The sequence below is a fragment of the Pantherophis guttatus genome, chromosome 6 (assembly GCF_059756535.1).
Source record: "Pantherophis guttatus breed Tessera chromosome 6, ASM5975653v1, whole genome shotgun sequence".
Lineage (NCBI taxonomy): Eukaryota > Metazoa > Chordata > Lepidosauria > Squamata > Colubridae > Pantherophis > Pantherophis guttatus.
In genome coordinates this window covers 18,165,311-18,181,486 of record NC_142068.1, presented here as the reverse complement: position 1 = coordinate 18,181,486, position 16,176 = coordinate 18,165,311, and the positions used below count along the sequence as shown (strand labels likewise).

Sequence of the window (16,176 nt, the reverse complement as noted above, 5' to 3'; positions counted from 1 at the left end):
CTTTACAGTACTTTTCAGCCCTCTCTAAGAGGTTTATAAAGTCAACATATTGCCTCCAACAATCTGGGTCCTCATTTTACCCACCTCGGAAGGACGGAAGGCTGAGTCAACCTTGAGCCTAGTGAGATTTGAACTGCCAAACTGCAGGCAGCCGGCAGTCAGCAGAAGTAGCCTGCAGTACTGCACTCTAACCTCTGTGCCACGGTGGCAGGTTCACTTAAACGAGTTACTAACTTAACAGCTGCAGTGATTCACTTAAGATCTGTGGCAAGAAAGGTTGGAAAATGGGGCAAAATTCATGTAACAACTGTCTTGTTTAGCAATAGAAATGTTGGGCTCAATTGTTTGTTGAGAACTACCTCCAATCAGTTCTATTAACAACCCCTGAAGTCCTTGACTCTGACTTTAGGCTTACAGTCTGTAAGATGTTCTGGTGTTCTCCATGTGTCTGTCCCTGCTATACCTGTTTATTGTAAATGATTATGTTGGGAGAAAAAGGAAAAATGCATGTAGTCCCACAGCACTGACAGAAGCATTTGGCCTGAAATTTTAACTGCAATGACAAATCCCAAATCAATATCTTTCCGGTGACTGCCTTATGGAACATTTTTCTCTTTGAGCTGTGTTCAGAACAGAAAACCAGCAAGGAAACTATTTAATGATGGCAAAACAGAAGGTCTGCAGAAGGTCTTTTGACAAGTTTTTGTCGCTCAGAAAATGGATCTGCTGTCTGCTTTTAAGTGAGCATACAAAGGGGATTTCAACTTTCTTAACCAACTGGGTTAAGAAGGTTGGCTGCTTTTGATCTTTCTCAAGAAGATAAAGCTTCGTGAACACATAGCTTTGAATGCACCACAATCCTCATATATTTAGGAAAAGAGGTTATAGTTACCAGCAGGGGTGGTATTCACTTACTTTCCCTACCGGTTCGCAAATGCCTTCCACGCATGCGCTTTGTTGGTGCACGCACCTTCCGTGTATGTGCCTGGTCTCAAAAAACCACCTAAATGGATGGCATAGAGCCGGGGGGGCGGGGGCACTCACGATTTCTGCTACCGGTTCTGGCAAACCGGTCCAAATTGGCTGAATACCACTTCTTGTTACCAGTGAAATTACAACTTATTTTTAGCATGCATGATGTTCCTCTGTTTCTCCTACGTAGTAATGCTCCAGTAAAGTTAGGCTGAAGATAGCAAATGGCCCAAGAACCCACAGTGAGACTGACTGTTGAGGGGTAGATTTAAATCTGGATTTTCTCCCTATTTGAGGAAGGACCAGTGTGCCTCCACTTTTATCTGAACCACAAAGTGGGGTTCTACATGGGACTCCCCTTGCAGAACACCCGGAGGCTCCAAATGGTCCAGAATGCAGCCGCGCGGGTGATTATGGGAGCGTCATGGCGATCCCATGTAACAGCTCTCCTGCGCGAGCTGCACTGGCTCCCGGTGGTCTTCCGGGTGCGATTCAAGGTGTTGGTGACCACCTTTAGAGCGCTCCATGGCTTAGGACCTGGATATCTACGAGACCGCCTTCTGCCACTGAGAGCCTCCCACCGGCCAGTACGCTCCCACGGAGAGGGGCTCCTCGGGGTGCCGTCAGTTAAACAATGTCGACTGGCGGCCCCCAGGAGGAGAGCTTTCTCTGTGGGAGCACCTACCCTCTGGAACGAGCTCCCCCCGGAGATATGGACGATTCCGGATTTACGTACCTTCCGCCGGGCCCTCAAGACTTTTTTATTTCAACAAGCCGGGCTGGCCTAACTTCTCAAATTGCTAATTTTAATTTTAATTTTAAACGGGGTATTTTAATTGTTGGGCCAAATTATTTAATATATTTTAAACTGCTTTTAAATTTCTGTATTCTATGTTTTTTACCTTTGACTGTTCACCACCCTGAGTCCTTCAGGAGAAGGGCAGTATATAAATTTAAATATAAATAAATAAAATAAATAAATAAAAAGTAGCATTAGTTCAAGATAAATATGTCTAGAAAATATTTTAATATCAGAGAAAGAGCATTAAGTAATCTCTGCAACTATAAGCCTTTTCCTCTTTGGGCCTGTCTTTGCCTTCTGTGTTGTCATTAAACTGATCTGTGCTTCCATGTCATTGTGTTGGGGTATTCAGTTCAAAAATATTCCTGGGATAATTATCCTGCAGGGCAGGAAAATCATGGAAAGATTTTTAGAATAACTGAGGACCAAGCAACTGCTTCAACAGATATGTTCAATTTGTATGCTTTTCTTTTGAAGAAAAACTAACCTTTCCATTTGTAAATTGTTTCTTTGAGAATTTCCCCCCTTTTCCAAAGTGTTCATTGCAAAAAGCAACTTCCATAAGAGAGGATGACACACATCCAATGACATCATGACTCAAATCTTGCCCTTATACAGTTGTCCTTACAAGTACAGCAACGGCATCAAGACATCTTCACATAGTTTTCATCATCTATCCCCTTGATCCCTTGTCTGAAACAATTCTTTCAAAATAACATTTAGTGAACACACAAGCACACAGATACGGAGACACACAGCTCAGGGTTTTGATTTGAGGTCTGATCTTAAATGTAGCCATGCAGCTTTTTTTTCAAAAGAAAAGCTAACAGGTTTATGGGTTTGAAAGTTAGAAAGGGTAGCTTATGGAAAGAAGGAAATTATAATGCAACATTAGAGAGAGAAGCAACACAAAAATGTGTAACTGCTGTCAAGAAGATAAAGATTGTAATCTTTCTTTTTCTTATTTCTATTTTCACTATTTACTATTCTTCTTTATTCTCTTTTTTTTCCTCTTATGGTTTTTAACTTTGTTAAGCCTTTCTAGAAAGGAAGGAAGGAAGGAAGGAAGGAAGGAAGGAAGGAAGGAAGGAAGGAAGGAAGGAAGGAAGGAAGAAAAAGAAAGCTAAAGTTAGGATTAATGTGAGATAATAATTTGTTCTCTGATTGCACTGTTCATTATTAATTAAGTCATATACATTGTGTTCCCTCTGAAATATTGTTTCAGGACTGATCCCAAATCTGGATTCTTCAATTTGTACAATAATGAGCTTTTCAAAGCTCTAAATGTAAAGGAAACACAACCAGCATAGCCATCACATACAAATACCTAAGCTCAATTTATATGAGGTATACATTCTTTGGTTAAACCAGGAGTCTGCAACCTTAAATACTCAAAGAGCCATTTGGACCCAATTACCACAGAAAATAAAACACCAGAAGTCACAAAACCCTTCCCGTGCTTGGATTTATCCATGGTTAGCCTATTGGGGATCAATAAATCGCGTGCTGGCGAGTGTCACACATTGGCGATTGTGACGCATATTTTGAGTGACAGGAAGCCACAGCAGAGAGGTGAAAGAGCCACACGTGGCTCCAGAGCCACAGTTGCTGACTCCTGGGTTTAAACCAAAAACTTTACCTGAATCAGTAGCAAGATTCCTTCCCTATATGTCTCTGGGTATCTTTCTTGTCACCTTGCAAATTTCACCCATAGTCCACCAACTTTCCTAGTAATTTAGCTGTCTTTACCCTAATGTTCTCTCTCATAAATGGAAATGCTTCACATCTTGCCTGTAATCTATTTTGTCCTTGAGATTGCTCCAGTACGAAAACCAGGTCTGATCCTAGATCTCCTACAAGCCGCACTCTTATTTTCTATGACTAAAACAGTTTTGGTTGCTAAATGGGATCTATGCCAATAGCTATCGATACCTTGAAATCATAAGTAGCATCAGGGTTTTCATCACAGGCGATGACCTCAGGTGCCATCCAGTAGGGTGTTCCAATAAATGTATTTCTTCGACCAACTGTTCTGTCTAGTTGAGCGCTGACTCCAAAATCCACTAGGAATTGAAAATAGGAGAATTTGAATGAGGTAAAAAAAAAAAAAGTTGGTCTCGCTAAAAGGACATAAACTAAATTTCACATCGGATGACACCTCCCCCCCCCCCATGAACAAGGCAATTCATTTCAGAGTACTAAGAAATTTCAGCCCCTCACTCCACCCTATAATTTTTCTCCTGTATCAAATGGATGTGGGGGTCAAATCAAATAGGCTGTTTTGTAGACCAAGAATCTTTATGGAATTCAACAGGGGAAGAATATCACATATCAAAAGGTTTTGTGCAATTTCACATTACAATTCTTAATTGATAAAGTATTTGTAATTTGTCTTATTTGTAACCTTCATCTGTATAATCCATCTAGCTTCCCCTCTCTTTTGCTACTTTTCCTTACCTCACCTCAATTTAAATCCTACATCAGTCTAGTCACTCTGTGCATCATCTAATAAAGTAAACTACAGCTCATAAGAGCTTTTAACAAAATGTGTTAGTGGGGAAAGGTCTACCAGATTCCTGATCAAGCTGCCTTGCAACAAGTCTACAAAAAGAAGCATCTTGATCATTGTAGATCATAAAATTATTTTATGCCACAGGCCAGAAAAGACTTCCAACACCAATGCTAGAAACTTGAAATCGAGTTATCTAAAAATTTGTTCTTATTTTTAGAAGATGCATTTTAGTATTTCCTTCCTTGTTGGTTATGAATCTATATCAAGACTGTATCAAAGTACCTTTTTGCAATAATTCAACTATGAAAGTTGAGGCAAATAAAATGTCCTACTTCATAGTCTGAGATTTATTTATTTTTTTTATACTGCTCGAATTTTGGATTAGCACTGAATCAGATCATACACCATTTCTAGCAAAATTCAACAAAGTTTGTTTTGTTTTTTTAAGTACCAGAGGCCTATATTTTGAGCTCCTTGAAGAATGCATTGTAGCTCAGCTACAGTAGAATTGCACAAATAATATTGCTGATCTCTTCTAGTTATTTTTGAGACCAACTCTACTTTAAACATTCTGGCCGCATCCTTTCAAGGACCAACTAATGTTTAATGTATAAATCCTTGAAATAGCGTCTTTTACCTATTCAATACCCATCCAAAATTAACATATTTTAAATAGGCTGGGGTGTACTGTAAAAATGCTCAAGAAAATTTGAAGTGACATTGAGAGCAAAAGTGACAGTTGGAAAGGATTATGGCATGCTGATTTGCCTAGCCAGAATCTCTTCATTTTTTTAAAAAAAAAGAGCATAATCTTTCAAGAATTTTAAGGGTTTTATTCTAAGAACATAACAACTTCAAAGAATGAAGGCCATGTTATCTAGTATTCTTCACAGCCTTTTGATTGCATATTGCTGTACATTCTAGGGTTCATCACGGCCATGAATCCTGAATTTCTTTTTCTCCCAAGTTTCTTGAGTAAAATAGGATTGATATAAAGTCAATGTTCAGGTCTACTTCTTAGAAACTTAAAAGAAATTCTCAGCTTTGGTAGTCCTTAGAACAGAGGTCCCCAACCTTTCCAGCTTGTTGCCCATGCCCGGTGTGTGTGTGTGTGTGTGTGTGTGTGTGTGTGTGTGGCAGGTGCGCACATGCATGCACAAGCTACATGTGAGCGAGTGGTGGGCGCATTGACCCATGAATGGAGCCTTGCGCACGAGCAGAGGATGCTTGCACTCACATGTGAAACTCCACTCACATAAGTGGCAGGCACTTTCGCACTAATGAGTGAAGCTCCACTCGCGCAAGTGGAGGTGCTTCAATGGAGGGCATTTGTGTTCATGTTTTCCGCCACTTGTATGGGTGGAGCTTCACACACATACGTTTACCCATCTCTCTCAGGGATCGGTTTTGAACAGGCCGCGGCCCAGGGGATTGGGGACCCCTGCCTTAGAAGGCAGGACCAATGAATATTTCTAAATAAAGCCTCATTTCATTCTTCCTAGTATTTTGTTTAAATAAAAAGCCACCGTCCCCAAAACTTACCTAGTTTAACTTCTGCATTTTCAGTCAGCAAAACATTTTGGCCTTTAATATCTCGATGGATCACTTTGTGTTGATGGAGATGACTCAAGCCCTAGAGAAGTCAGTGAGAGACATAATAACTATAATAGAATAGAATAGAATAGAATTTTTATTGGCCAAGTGTGATTGGACACACAAGGAATTTGTCTTGGTGCATATGCTCTCAGTGTACATAAAAGAAAAGATACGTTCATCAAGAATCATAAGGTACAACACTTAACGATAGTCATAGGATACAAATAAGCAATCAGGAAACAATATCAATATCAATATATATGAATGTATTTATTTTGATTTTTATTTTGAGAAGACAAAATTAAAGGAAACCCAGCACTGGTTAAGTAATGATTTTTAAGATTATTGTACTGAATTGTATATACTGTCTTTTATTTGCTACTTTTTAACATTTTACTATTGTTAAATGCAAGAAGAAGAATGAAATGGAAATTTACATGTATACACACATTTACATGTAACACCGGTGAGTAAAATTTGTAAGTCAAAGTTTAATATCCTTTTCCTTAAAATAATTTTTCAGCCATCCTCTATACCAGGGGTATCCAACTCAAGGCCTTAGATCTGGCCCGTGGAGCCGCCCTGGAAACAGCAAAAGAGTGGCCCATGGTGCCTCTGCCAGCGAAAACAGAGCTCCGTTTTCACTGGCAGAGGGTTGCAGGAGGCCATCACAGCCGAAAATGGACCTTGGGCCCGTTTTCACTGGCAGAGCACTCGGGCCACCACAGGCGCCCTTGGCACGAGTGACGTTGAGCTGGTCACACCCACCCTGGCCACGCCCATCCGGCCCCCAAGGTCAAACACAACCCTGATGCAGCTCTCAATGAAATCGAGTTTGATACCCCTGCTCTATACATTCTACCCAATATATAATGGGCAAATAACTGTATTCATTAGGTAGCAAAAGTCACCTAATTTTGGGCAGACTGTTGGAAGCTGCTATCTATCATCAGACCAGTGTTTCTCAACCTCCATTGGCTGGGAATTCTGGGACTTGAAGTCCACGCAACTTAAAGTTGCTCAGAGCCTTGGTAGTACAGGGGTTTAAGGCACACTGTTATTAAGCTTATTAAGACCAGCTGCCTGCAATTACTGCAGGGTTCGAATCTCGCCAAGGCTCAAGGTTGACTCAGCCTTCCATCCTTTCTAAGGTAGGTGAAATGAGGACCCAGTTGTGGGGGCAATAAGCTGACTTTGTATAAATATACAAAAGGATGAAGGCTATTGCTGAGCACATTGTAAGCCGCCCTGAGTCTTCGGAGAAGGGCGGCATATAAATCAAATAAAAAAAAAAAAAAGATTGAGAAACACTGCAACAGACAGGAAAGCATATAGTTTGGGGGAATGGCTCAAACCTAAGCAAAACATTTGAAATGTTTGATAGTGGGTAGGCCGTTTAGCAAAAAATTGAGGCAACAGAAACTTTTTCACAGAAAATCGGCTAACCACTCAAGCTGTCAACTTTTCTCGTACCTCATCATAACATAACATCGATAAATACTGTAGATACTTGGTTTCAAATATTAAAGTCCTACTACAGGTAGTCCTCGACTTACAACAGCTCGATTAGTGACCATTTGAAGCTACAAAGGCGCTGAAAAAGTGGCTTATGAATGTTTTTCATACTTATGACTGTTGCAGCATTGCAATGGTCATGTGATCAAAATTCGGACCCCTGGCAACTGACTCATATTTATGTCAATTTCAGTGTCCTGGGGTCATGTGACTGCACCCTTCTGACAGGCAAAGTCAATGGGGAAGGGCAGATTTCCCATCGGGGCAATGGGGAAGATTCACTTAACAACCCTGGTACTAATTTAACAACCACTTAACAACTCTGGAAAGAAAGGTCGTAAAATGGGACAAAGTTCACTTAGCTGTCTCACTTAGCAACAGAAATGCTGGGCTCAATTGTGGTCGTAAGTCGAGGACTACCTGCATTCCTTTTCTCCAAACTGTATTTCTTTTAAAAATAATTATATATTTTAAAAAATATAATTTTAAAATATATGAAAGTAATCCTATAACCACATATGATTTCATTTAAATATTTTTTCAAATACCTCTGCTTTTTTTTTTTAATTTTGGCCTTACTGTATTCACTTTAAAGAGTACACTTTTACAGAAGGACTGTACAAGCTTCAACTCTGAAAAGCTTCTGTGCTTTTGTTTTATGAGAGTCTTTTTACCGCTTAGCAGGGGTGCTATTCAGCAGGTTCTGACAGGTTCTGGAGAACCGGTAGCGGAAATTTTGAGTAGTTCAGAGAACCGGCAAACACCACCTCTGACTGGCCCCAGAGTGGGGTGGGAATGGAGATTTTGCAATATCCTTCCCCCAGGAGTGGGGAGGGAATGGGGATTTTGCAGTATCCTTCCCCTGGAGTGGGGTGGGAATGGAGATTTTGCAGTATCCTTCCCCTGCCACGCCCAGCAAATCACGTCCATCAAGCCACGCCCACAGAACCGGTAGTAAAAAAAATTGAATTCCACCACTTTCCCTTAGAATTAAGGGTCATAAAAAAGACAATATAAGAATTCAATCTGAAAATGAAAATACAATCTAAAAACTTCCCAAAGCGTTGTTTGCTATTTAGAATTGTAACAAAGCACTTGTTTATTTAGAGTAAATAATTCAGCTGCAACACGTTAGCAAATTGCTATGAAAAGCAAGCAATAGTGTGATTCATCAACATTGGTACTTTTATTTCTGTCTCGAGAAGACATGGTTGCACAAGCTGGAACTTACATTTATAAACTGGAAAGTCAGTTTTTAAAATAGGTGAGTAATGAATCAGGTTCAAATTATTGAATTGTTCCCTTGTTGCCACAAAGTTAAAAATGTCAAAAAATCAGCCAAGGCTGTCAGCTTAGTGGTGGGCCTGCAGTCATCTGGCTGTCAACTCTCTCAGGTATACCTGACTAAATTGTTCTCCACTTTTATTTGTCATCCAATTGCTTAAAATATAACTTGCTTTTTCTTTAAAAAAGTGTTATACACTCACAACGTATGCATGTCTTTATTGATTGAAAGAGAAACCAGGTATATTCAAAGTACAAATCAACGATGAGAAAAGATTTCTTTGTTGTTGTTCAGTTGCTAAGTCATGTCTGACTCTTCGTGATATGATGGACCATACCAGAGGTGGGTTTCAGCAGGTTTTGACCAGTTCTGGAGAACCGATAGTGGAAATTTTGAGTAGTTCAGAGAACCAGTAAATACTACCTCTGACTGGCCCCACCCCCATCTATTCTCTGCCTCCCGAGTCCAAGCTGATTGGGAGGAAATGGGGATTTTGCAGTAACCTTCCCCTTGATTGGGGAGGGAATGGAGATTTTACAGTATCCTTCCCCTGCCACGCCCACAGAACTGGTAGTAAAAATTTTTGAATCCCACCACTGGACCATAGCTAGGCCTACCTGTCCTCCACTGTCTGAAAAGGATTTCTACCTATCAATTATTTAACAATGACTTTTATATTTCCCCCTTCTCAAGTTATCATGCTGCAATAAAAAGACCTTAGAGCAGGGGTGTCAATCTCAAAGCTTGGGGGTCAGATACGACCCACGGGGTGCTTAGATCTGCCTGTAGGGCTGCCCTGAAAACAGCGAAGGACTGGCCTGCAGTGCCTCTGCCAGCAAAAATGGAGCAATCGCAGCTGAAAATGGAGCTTGTTAGGGCCGCGGGCAGCACTCCATTTTCACTGGCAGAGGGTTGCAGGAGGCCATTGCACCTGAAACAGAGCTCGGAAGCCCGTTTTATCTGGCAGAGCGCTCGGGCCACCCTGACATGAGTGATGTTGAACTGGTCACGCCCACCCTGCTCACGCCCATCCCGGGCCCCCAAGGTCAAACACAACTCTGATGTAGCCCTCAATGAAATCGAGTTTGACATCCCTGCCTTAGAGTAACCTGTAAAGAATCAATATCTTGAAGGATTCTTTAAGAATTAAAGGATTCTTAAGCTGTCAAGTTCCTGCATTCTGTATCTTCACTTCCAGATAACTAAAAGTCATTTGCAGGAGGCACTAACTAGTGGATCTCAGAATGGCGATATCAGATTGAATTCAGCAAATCCTAAAAGGGTGAAGTCCACCCGCTTCTGAAATAAAACTGTGCTTCATTTGGATCTATGGCCATTGACAGGATTCCAGCAGAAAACCTAGCTGTAGTGTGAACATTTTATGGCTTTCCATAAAAGAAATAAAATTTTTTTAAAAAAAGTGTCAGACAGATTGTAACATATAGCAAGTCTTCCGTTTCTTGTGGAACCTGCATATCATAGCTGACTTTGCTATATAAATAAAAAGTGAAATGATTTCCACATAGAACATAATAACATCCAGAAATTATCCTGATTCCCGCTCTGTATAAGAATTTGTAGGAATTCTAAATGGTAGTTAAAAAAAAAAAATCATTTCCCAATTTTCTTGTTCCATTTGAGTCCCTTTGTGTGAAAATATCTTTCTTCAGCTCTACTTTGAATGATTTTTCCCATTCTATAAATCTGGATCTGGAACTCTAATTTTAATACATCTGCTCCTATTAATATTAAAGAAGGCGTTTTCTTTCTAAAAAGAAATAGCAGCTTTCAAAGACGAACAAGGAAGGGAGCCAAATAACTTTCATTCATTCATTATAAATTGGATTTAAGTGACTATGAATCATTCATACAATCCTCTAATGACTAGCCACCAAGCATTTGGAGCCATCTTCTATCTTGTGACTCTTTTCTCAGCAACTAAATTCAGAACAGAGATTAGGTACAGGCATAACATTAGCTCTTAGCAAATTAATTTATAAGCTCAGGATATAGCGTTAGAAATGGATTTTTCCTTTTTCTCACCACCGTCTTCCATTCTAACCTTCACATTCCACTGCAAAGTTTAAATTACTATAGGTAGTTCTCAACTTACAACCACAATTCAGCCTGGAAATTTTGCGATAAAATGCGGTCTGTTATATATATCATCTGTTGATATATTTTGGCTTCTGATGTGTAAACCGTTTGGAAGGAACTAGCATTATTTCTGTACAGGTTTGATGCAATGACATGGTTGTTAACAGAGATAGTTAGCTCACTTTGGACACATACCCGTAAAATCTCCCTGCAGATATAGGCAATCCACTCCTCCTTCAAAGTGTTCCCTTTTGTGTTCTTGATCAGATCAGTAACAGATCCAGCACCACAGAACTCCATCACCAGCTGGCAAAAGAAACAAAAATGCAATTATTATAATTATAAATAAAGTGTCCTCTGGGTTGCATTAACCTAGTAGAATGCATTTAATTGACAATGGTCTATGCTGCTAAAAGGGAAAAAAAGTTTTTTAATAATAATAATAAATTATACACACACACACACACATACACATATGGGTTTTCTAATGAAGCAACCTGGTCTACCCAAATATGGGAAGGAGCATACCACTTCCTTTTCGCCTTTCAGTCCCAATGCAGGAGGAGCCCTCAGGCAGTCGCTTTCACGACAAACTATTTTGTGTTAAATTTATATTTACTGACAAAGAAATAAAGGGAGAATAGTATAGATTTGGGGTTGCCACAAAGAAGAGGGAGGTCAACCTATTCTCCAAAGCACCTGGAGGCAGAACTAGAAGCAATGCATACAAACTAAACCTATAACTAAGGAGAAATTTCCTGACAGTTAGAACAATTAATCAGTGGAACAACTTGCCCCCCAAAGTTGGAGGTTTTAAAGAAGAGATTGGTTAACTTTTTATCTGAAAAAGTATAGGATTTCCTGCTCGAGCAGGGAAGACCTCCAAAGTTCCTTCCAACTCTGTTATTCTCTCCAACAATTTTACAGCACTTCACAATGCCTGTTTTCATTAGGTTTTTTTTTTGTTTTTTTGTTTTTTTTTTTGCAATAACCATCGAGAGGCAGAGAAGAAATACTCTCAGTTAACAGATCAGGAGATGAAGCTGAAAAATAACAGTGTTTCAGGACTCCCAAGGAGCTAATGGCACAAGATGAGTTGGAAAGCTGATCTTTGAAGCTTCAGAACTTCCATGAAAGCTTCAGAAACCAGTTGGAGTCAAAGCTACTCCCACACTGCTGCATATATTTGTGGGAATGAAGGGTAGTTGATTATCCTTTTAAAATAACAAAAAAGAAAGGAAGACGGGAAATCATAAACAAATAAGGAAACGGCTTGAAAGCCTCTGACTAAAGCCATGATTCAGATTTCATAGTGCGAGAAACTTAAATTAATCTTCATGCAAAGTAATTATTTTTCCATTATACCTCTGATGCTAGGTCACATTTGGATGAACACATCCTGGCTTGATAAATCAGTATATACAGAAACCTCACAAACCTGAACAAAGGCACTTTGGTCTTCCTTTTTTATGAAGAGCAGCCAAGCTGAGAAGCCACAATTAAGTATGTCGTCTTCTATTGCAGAACTATCAACTACAGTTAATTTCCAAACAAGTCAACTTTGCTTGTTGTAAACCCATTAACCATAGAATTTTGTTCAAATAGAGGACAAAATTATCATTAAACGGTGGCTTCCCAGTTTGGTTGACTTCACGTACTCAGAAACTATAGGAAAAGTAAGTATGTTAAACTAAAATATATTAGTCCTCTATACCAAGATGTTTGAAAAGATATCTCTCTTTTTCATATATTCATTGAGAGTTTAAGAATCTTAAACTTCAAAAGACTTTGCTTCAAAAGACTTTTGACATTATTCTTCATATTTATATATTGCTATAAATATTATCAGTGGTGAAATCCAAATATTTTTACTACCGGTTCTGTGGGCATGGCGTGGCGGGCGTGGTATTGCTTGATGGGTGTGGCAGGGGAAGGATACTGCAAAATCCCCATTCCCTCCCCAATCCTGGGGGAAGGATATTGCAAAATCTTCATTCCCACCCCACTCCAGGGGAAGGATACTGCAAAATCTCCATTCCCACCCCACTCTGGGGCCAGCCAGAGGTGGTATTTGCTTGTTCTTCAAACTATTCAAAATTTTTGCTACCAGTTCTCCGAACTGCTCAAAATTTCTGCTACCGGTTCTCCAGAACCTGTCAGAACCTGCTGGATTTCACCCCTGGATATTATATTCCACTGGCTCCCCACCTTTTGGGCACCAGGAACTAGTTCCATGGAAAAAGGTTTTTCTGAGGACCGGCGGAGGGAGTGTGGTTTTGCATGTTGCCTGCATTTCGTGGATGGGGCTTCGCTTATGTGGCCAGCAACCAGGGGAGCCCTGTTCTATTCTATATCTTTATATAAATATCCCATATTCATCTATGCATTCTTAAATTACACCTGCCTTAATGTATTATTGCAGGGGTGTCAAACTCAATTTCATTGAGGACTGCATCTGGGTTATGTTTGACCTTGGGGGCGGGGTCAGAGTGGGCTTGGCCAGCTCGACGTCACTCGTGTTGGGGCTGCCTATGATGGCTCAAGTGCTTTGCCAGCGAAAACGGGCGCCTGAGCTCCGTTTTTAGCTGTGACGGCCTCCTGCAACCCTCTGCCACTGAAAACGGAACTCGGGAGGGCCACATGCAGTGTGGCAGAGGCACTGCGGGCTGGTCTTTGCTGTTTTCAGGGTGGCCCCGCGGGCCAGATTTAAGCACCCCTGTTTTATTGCATCTTCCTTGAGAAATACTTGCGGAACAGGTAGTCCTCAACTTACAACCGTTTGTTTAGCGATGTTTGAAGTTACAATGGCACTCAAAAAAGTGACTTACAACTGGTCCTTGCACTTATGACTGTTGCAGCATCCCTACAGTCATGTGATCAAAATTTGGGTACTTGGCAACTGGCATATATTTTCTACAAATGCAGTATCTCAGGATCATGGGATCACCATCTGCAACCTTCCCAGTTGTGGCCCGTACGTGGCCTGTGCGGCTGGTGGCTGATTCAGACAGCGAGGAGGCTGGTGTAGTGCTGCGCTAGCAGCCTGTGCAGCTGGCACTCGAGTCAGACAATGAGGCTGGAGAAGATGTGGTGCCAGAGGCGGAGATTCAGCCAGGGCCTTCAGAACCTCCAGAAGCTCCCTTAAGTGAAGAGGATGAAGAGGAGTAGCCTCTTCTTGATGCACGAGCGCGCAGAGCTGCCAAAAGGCAGTAGTGGCTCCTCAGGAGGAGGTCTCCTCGAGAGTAAGGCTTGGGGCTAATTGGCTACTCCCTTAGCCTATTTAAGGAGGAACACCGACTGAAGCAATTTGCAGGGAACAACTTCGTTCACTCTCCTTCGTGCCTTGATCTTAGTTTTCTGCAAATTGCTTCTGGGCTTTCTGCCAACCATAGTAAGATTAAGATTATTTATTCTTTGGATTCTTGCAGGCTGTTAAGAAAGTTAATTAACAGCCTTTTTTTGAAAAACTGATTTTATTTTAGTAAACTAAGGTTTGTACAGAGTTTGTGTGTGCTGCGTTCTTTGGGGTCCGTAGCTGGGGCCGAACACCCAGGCAGCTTCCGACAAACAAAAGTCAATGGGGGAAACTGGATTCTCTTAACAACCACGAGAGTCACTTAAAAACGACATTGGTTCACTTAACATCTGTGGCAAAAAAAGGTGGTAAAATCAGGCATCACTCAGATAACAAATGCCTTGCTTATCAATGAAAATCCTGGTCCCGATCGTGACTGTATGTTGAGGAGTTTTTTTAAATCATGTAAATACACAGGAAAATATAGGTCACATTAGTGCTTGCACCAATTCTTGCACAAATGATAATAACCGCCTGCCATGTATTCTTTGTTTTTTAAACTATAAAAACCTGGATGGACCCTGATTCAATAGACACAAAATAGTGGAAAGTTGGATAATGGAGATTTTTTTTTAATCTTCCTTTTGTGGTTGGATGAGACTTTTGTTTTAAAAAAGAAAAGCTTACAAATAAAGAAAAAGTGAGGTTGAAAACTAGCATAGAATTGAATCTTCATAATAAAACAATTTTCTTCCATCTACTTTCTACGATCTCTTCATCTGCGTTACATTCTTTATATTCCAATTTTACTGTATTTCATATCCTCTTCTGTATCTTTAATGTATTTGTTTATTGGCTGACCTCTATATTCCTCGTCTTAATTCTTATGCCAGGGGTCCTCAAACTACGGCCCGCGGGCTGCATACAGCCCACCCAAGCTATTCATCAGCCCGCTCGGGACAACGAACCTGCCCCGCTCACATCACCCTACCTACCTGCCAGCCCCCACCCGCCTTCTGGATGCCGAGGAAGCCAAAAACAGGCCCATTTGGGGCAGAAGAGTGGTTCTGGAGGCCAAGGAGCTCCCCAGCCTCCAGAGAGAGTGGGGGAGGGAGGAACACACACACACACATATGAACAGAAGTCCCTCACACACACTCCAAGGCAGCCACATCCCTTCACTAACCTGCTTTCCACCCCCAGGAGCATAGCAAATTAAAGTTTGTGTGTATTGTTAAATGGACTGCTAAATTGGCCACGCCCATCCAGTCACATGACTACATAGCCACGCCCACTCAGCCGGTCAGGGCCCCCAATTTCTGAGGGATTGTGAATTGGCCCTGTTTAAAAAGTTTGAGGACCCTTGCCCTATGCTGTCATTCTCCCTAGAACTATGCTCATTTTTCTAGAGTTCAGACTGATTTTTATCTCTTTCATTCTGTTTTCGATTTCTGTCCTTTGGTTTTCAGTTTCTGTTCTGTCAAAGTTTTGAATTTTTTTCTTAGCCTTTTCATTTTGCTTGTTCCTAGCTGGGGTTCTTGACCTTCTTGTCTTCTTCTCAATCTTGGCTCCATATGAGGAACATGGCTCAAAGAAAAAATCAGGGGGGAAAATGTATGTCTCTCTCTCCCCAGTTTTCTCAGCTGCTGTCTTTTTTTCAGTAGCTTCTTTCTCCTTATTTAGTTTGCCTCTTTATTTAGTTCCTGAGCTGTGGTTCTATTTATTTAGCCTCTTCCTCGTGAGCTTCCAGGCAGTGATATTGTCTTCCCTTCTCGTTCCTTGCTAAAGGTTGCCCTTGGCTTAAGACCACAATCGAGCCCAAAATTTCTGTTGCTAAGAGCAACAGTTGTTAAGTGAGTTTTGCTCTATTTTACGACCTTTCTTACAACAGTTGTTAAGTGAATCACTGCAGTTCTTAAATTAGTAAAATGGTTGGTAGGTGAATCGGACTTCCCCATTGACTTTGCTTATCAGAAAATTGCAAAAAGTGATCACATATGACCATGGAGATGCTTGAATGGTGACAAGTGTGAAAAACAGTCATAGGTCATTTTTTTCAGTGCTGTTGTAACTTCAAACGGTCACTAAATGAACTGCTGTAA

The 16,176-nt window shown here is 40.8% G+C and overlaps 1 protein-coding gene across 11 annotated transcripts in view; it reads right to left on the bottom strand.

The window, feature by feature from the left end:
* Positions 1-16,176, bottom strand: part of TNIK (TRAF2 and NCK interacting kinase) — a 338,950-nt gene that overhangs the window by 124,944 nt on the left and 197,830 nt on the right. For all 11 annotated transcript variants that reach the window (XM_034438985.3, XM_034438988.3, XM_034438989.3 and 8 more), the window contains exons 5-7: positions 10,975-11,085; positions 5,829-5,919; positions 3,707-3,837 (exon numbers count right to left, since the gene is read on the bottom strand). In XM_034438985.3, the coding sequence (XP_034294876.1) occupies positions 3,707-3,837; positions 5,829-5,919; positions 10,975-11,085 (333 nt within the window). The remainder of the gene's footprint in view (positions 1-3,706; positions 3,838-5,828; positions 5,920-10,974; positions 11,086-16,176) is intronic.